The 3,022-nt window shown below is 46.6% G+C and overlaps 1 protein-coding gene across 1 annotated transcript; it reads left to right on the top strand.

Moving 5' to 3' along the window:
- The first annotated feature begins 1,984 nt into the window (after positions 1 to 1,984).
- On the top strand, positions 1,985 to 2,725 carry APOLD1 (apolipoprotein L domain containing 1). Its single transcript, XM_010187357.1, has one exon. The coding sequence runs from the start codon at positions 1,985 to 1,987 to the stop codon at positions 2,723 to 2,725; it is 741 nt and encodes a 246-aa protein (XP_010185659.1).
- The last annotated feature ends 297 nt before the right edge of the window (positions 2,726 to 3,022 follow it).

Below are 3,022 nucleotides of genomic sequence, written 5' to 3' on the forward strand. Positions count from 1 at the left end.
GACTGATCTAGTAACTGCAGTAAGATGTCTGCTGTTATTACCTGAGACTGTTCTCAGCAAGAAAATATGCAGAAAAAATTGTTAAAAGGCTACAGGAATTGATATATTTAATGATCATCATATTGATCTGTTGTTATTGATGACACGCTCATTGTTCATTTCAATGCTGATATCCATTTATCTTAGTGTTAGTCCTTGTACTTTCAGCTTCATCTCTGACTATAGTGTAAAAAATAAGAGGACACTGCCTCCAGCTAAGAAAAGCACAATGTATTAAGTGACTCAAACAGCCTGATGATACCAAGACAGGCTGGAGTTGTTGTTCTGAAGGGCATAAGGGGAGGTGATAAGGATTCTGCATGCGATGGATTAGGACAAGTAGAAGGGAAAAAATTGCACTGAGAATTATTTACTTACACATTTCAAAATGGAAAGACTGTTTATGGTAGGAGGTTTTCTTCTTCTGAAGCATGAGGATTCTGCAGAAGGAAAGCCACAAGAATCCTGACTATATAGTGTGCCAGTGTAAGGGACCAGGCACCTCTAGTTCACACAGTGCAGAAGATTTAGAAGAGAAAAGGTGGCTGCAGCAATGAATAGTTTTGCTTAGTTAGGTCTGTGACAGGATCTTTCTGCTGCAGAGACTTCTTTTGGCTCTGAGGGCATTATGGACTGCAAACAGTTTCTTAGCTTTATGGCTAGACCTTGCTAGTGCAGAGGCAGCACAGCCTTGTGAACAGTGGAGTGTTATGAAGCACACAACCTCTGCTCCCATCAGACAGCTGGTGATTGCTACATCACTCCTGTTGCCTTCCTTGCCTCAGTTGCCTTATATGTAAGCAGGGCTAAGGATGCTGGCTACCTTTGTAAAGCACTTGACAGCTCTAGAGCAGTCATAAAATGCTTATTGGAATATTTCTTTCTACTCTTGTGACAAAGAACAGAGAGAGCAAACAGAGATCACGTAACACTGAAACCCTGAAGATTCACTTTCTAGAAGGGAAGACACTCTCCTGCTATCTTGCCAGGGGAGGTTGCCATAGACGGCAGTTTTCAAGACTTTGCTATTCACAGACCCCTGTATTTCCCATGTTTCCCCATCTCCAAGAGAGTGCACACTGAAAGTGGGCTCATTTTTCTGATGTGCCCTTCATGAACCTTTTAAACAAGGTCCATAAGTTGCCCTGCCACAGTCACTGGGGATCCGCCACTACAGGTTGGACTGAGCACCACAGAACAATGGTTCCCATCCTTGTCCAGACCCTGACGCCAGGTTACAATAGGAAAAAAATGCTGCAGGACCTTGACTTGCTTAGGCATAAAGAAAGGAAGGATGTTCACAATACCCGTCTGAGGCATCAATGAGCCTCTCACCTCCTAGATGGAAAAGACAGACCTTGACTCCCCTCAGCAGCTTCCCTCTGTCCTTTTTTAATGAGGAATGACCCCTAAATAGCAACCTGGGATGGGTGGCTTTCCCCTCCTCAGATCCTGGCCTTTTTTGTAAAAGATGCCCTTGATTATCACAGATCCTCTGAATCCTATCGTGGGAACAACACACCAGTTCTGGCAGCATTGCTACTCTGGACACTGAGTCACTTATCTCAAGGGAATTTCTGTCCCCAGGGTTAGAAGAGATGTTTTGTATCTTCTCAGAGGTAATAACAGCATCTCTGACACCAGCCTTTAAAGATATTTTAGTCTTCTCAGAGAACAAGAAAAACATTTAAAACTTCCTCTGTGTGAAAGTTACAGTGGAAAATGGTAATTAAATGTATATGTGTGTGTGTGTATATGCATGTGCATGTATGTGTATGAGTATGTGTGTGCAGAAAGCAAACCTTTCATGTAGCTGGGTGGAGAAAAAAAATAAAACTAAATTGTCTAGATGTCATGACTGAAATGGTGATCCAGGCTGAGCATGTCTCGTGGGTTTTTTGAACATAAATCCCAATCCAGACTTTTCTGTTTCTTGACAGAAGCCATGGAGAGAAACGGTGCTGCCTCTACCGAAACACGAGACCCCACACACCACTTCCACATAGAGTTGCTGGACCAGAGACGGAGGCTGCATGGCCAAATTGCTCACCTTCACAAGGCGGCTCATAAACTGAACAAGCTCCGCAAAAGGTCCCTGATTGCCAATGTCGGCGGGAGCACCCTGACTGCCGCAGGAGCAGTCACAGCCATCGTGGGGCTGTCTCTGAGCCCAGCGACATTGGGAGCCTCTCTGCTGGCATCGGCTGTGGGTCTAGGCCTGGCCACTGCCGGAGGGGCCGTCAGCGTCACCTCTGATCTCTCCTTAGTGCTCTGCAATTCCCGGGAGGTGAGGAAGGTGCAGGAAATTGCAATGACTTGTCGGAAACAGATGAGGGAAATCCTTGGCTGCCTGGAGTTCCTTCGCCGGGGACAGGGCCCAGGGGACCCCACACTGCGCCAGTCAGAGAAGAGGGCCTCCATCTCACTGTACAACTCTGTCTGCTTCATGGTCTTCTGCAGCTCGCACAGCTTCCTCGTGCCAGAATACACAAAGGAGGTCACAAAAGTGAGCCAGGCAGTGCTGAAGGCCAAAATCCAGAAGCTGGCTGCCAACCTCGAGACCTGCACCAGAGCAATGGATGAAGTCTGTGAACTTCTTGAGTCCAGGACAGAGCTTTCCCCATATACAAGGAGACTCAACTTGGGTGGTAAAACCACTGCTGAGACCCCAAGACCATCTAGCTGAAGCAGTGTTTGCCCCATAATTAAAACTGGGCTTGGAGACATTACATTATTAATTGTCACCATTAGCACTGACACAAACACACACACACACACACACACACACATCCCATATACCCCATCACCCTGCCACATCACAGCAGCCACCTGATTCAGGCTGGAGGTTACGATGGACTTTTTTACGTGGACTATTTGGTACACAGCCACAGATCCCAGAGCCTGCAGGTGGGGGTAGGAGGCCATTCCTCAAACCTGTGTTTCTCCAGCCATCTCCTCATCTCTGCTTGCCTAAAGCAGCAGA

The sequence above is a fragment of the Mesitornis unicolor genome, unplaced genomic scaffold (assembly GCF_000695765.1).
Source record: "Mesitornis unicolor isolate BGI_N332 unplaced genomic scaffold, ASM69576v1 scaffold17476, whole genome shotgun sequence".
Taxonomy (NCBI): Eukaryota; Metazoa; Chordata; class Aves; order Mesitornithiformes; family Mesitornithidae; genus Mesitornis; species Mesitornis unicolor.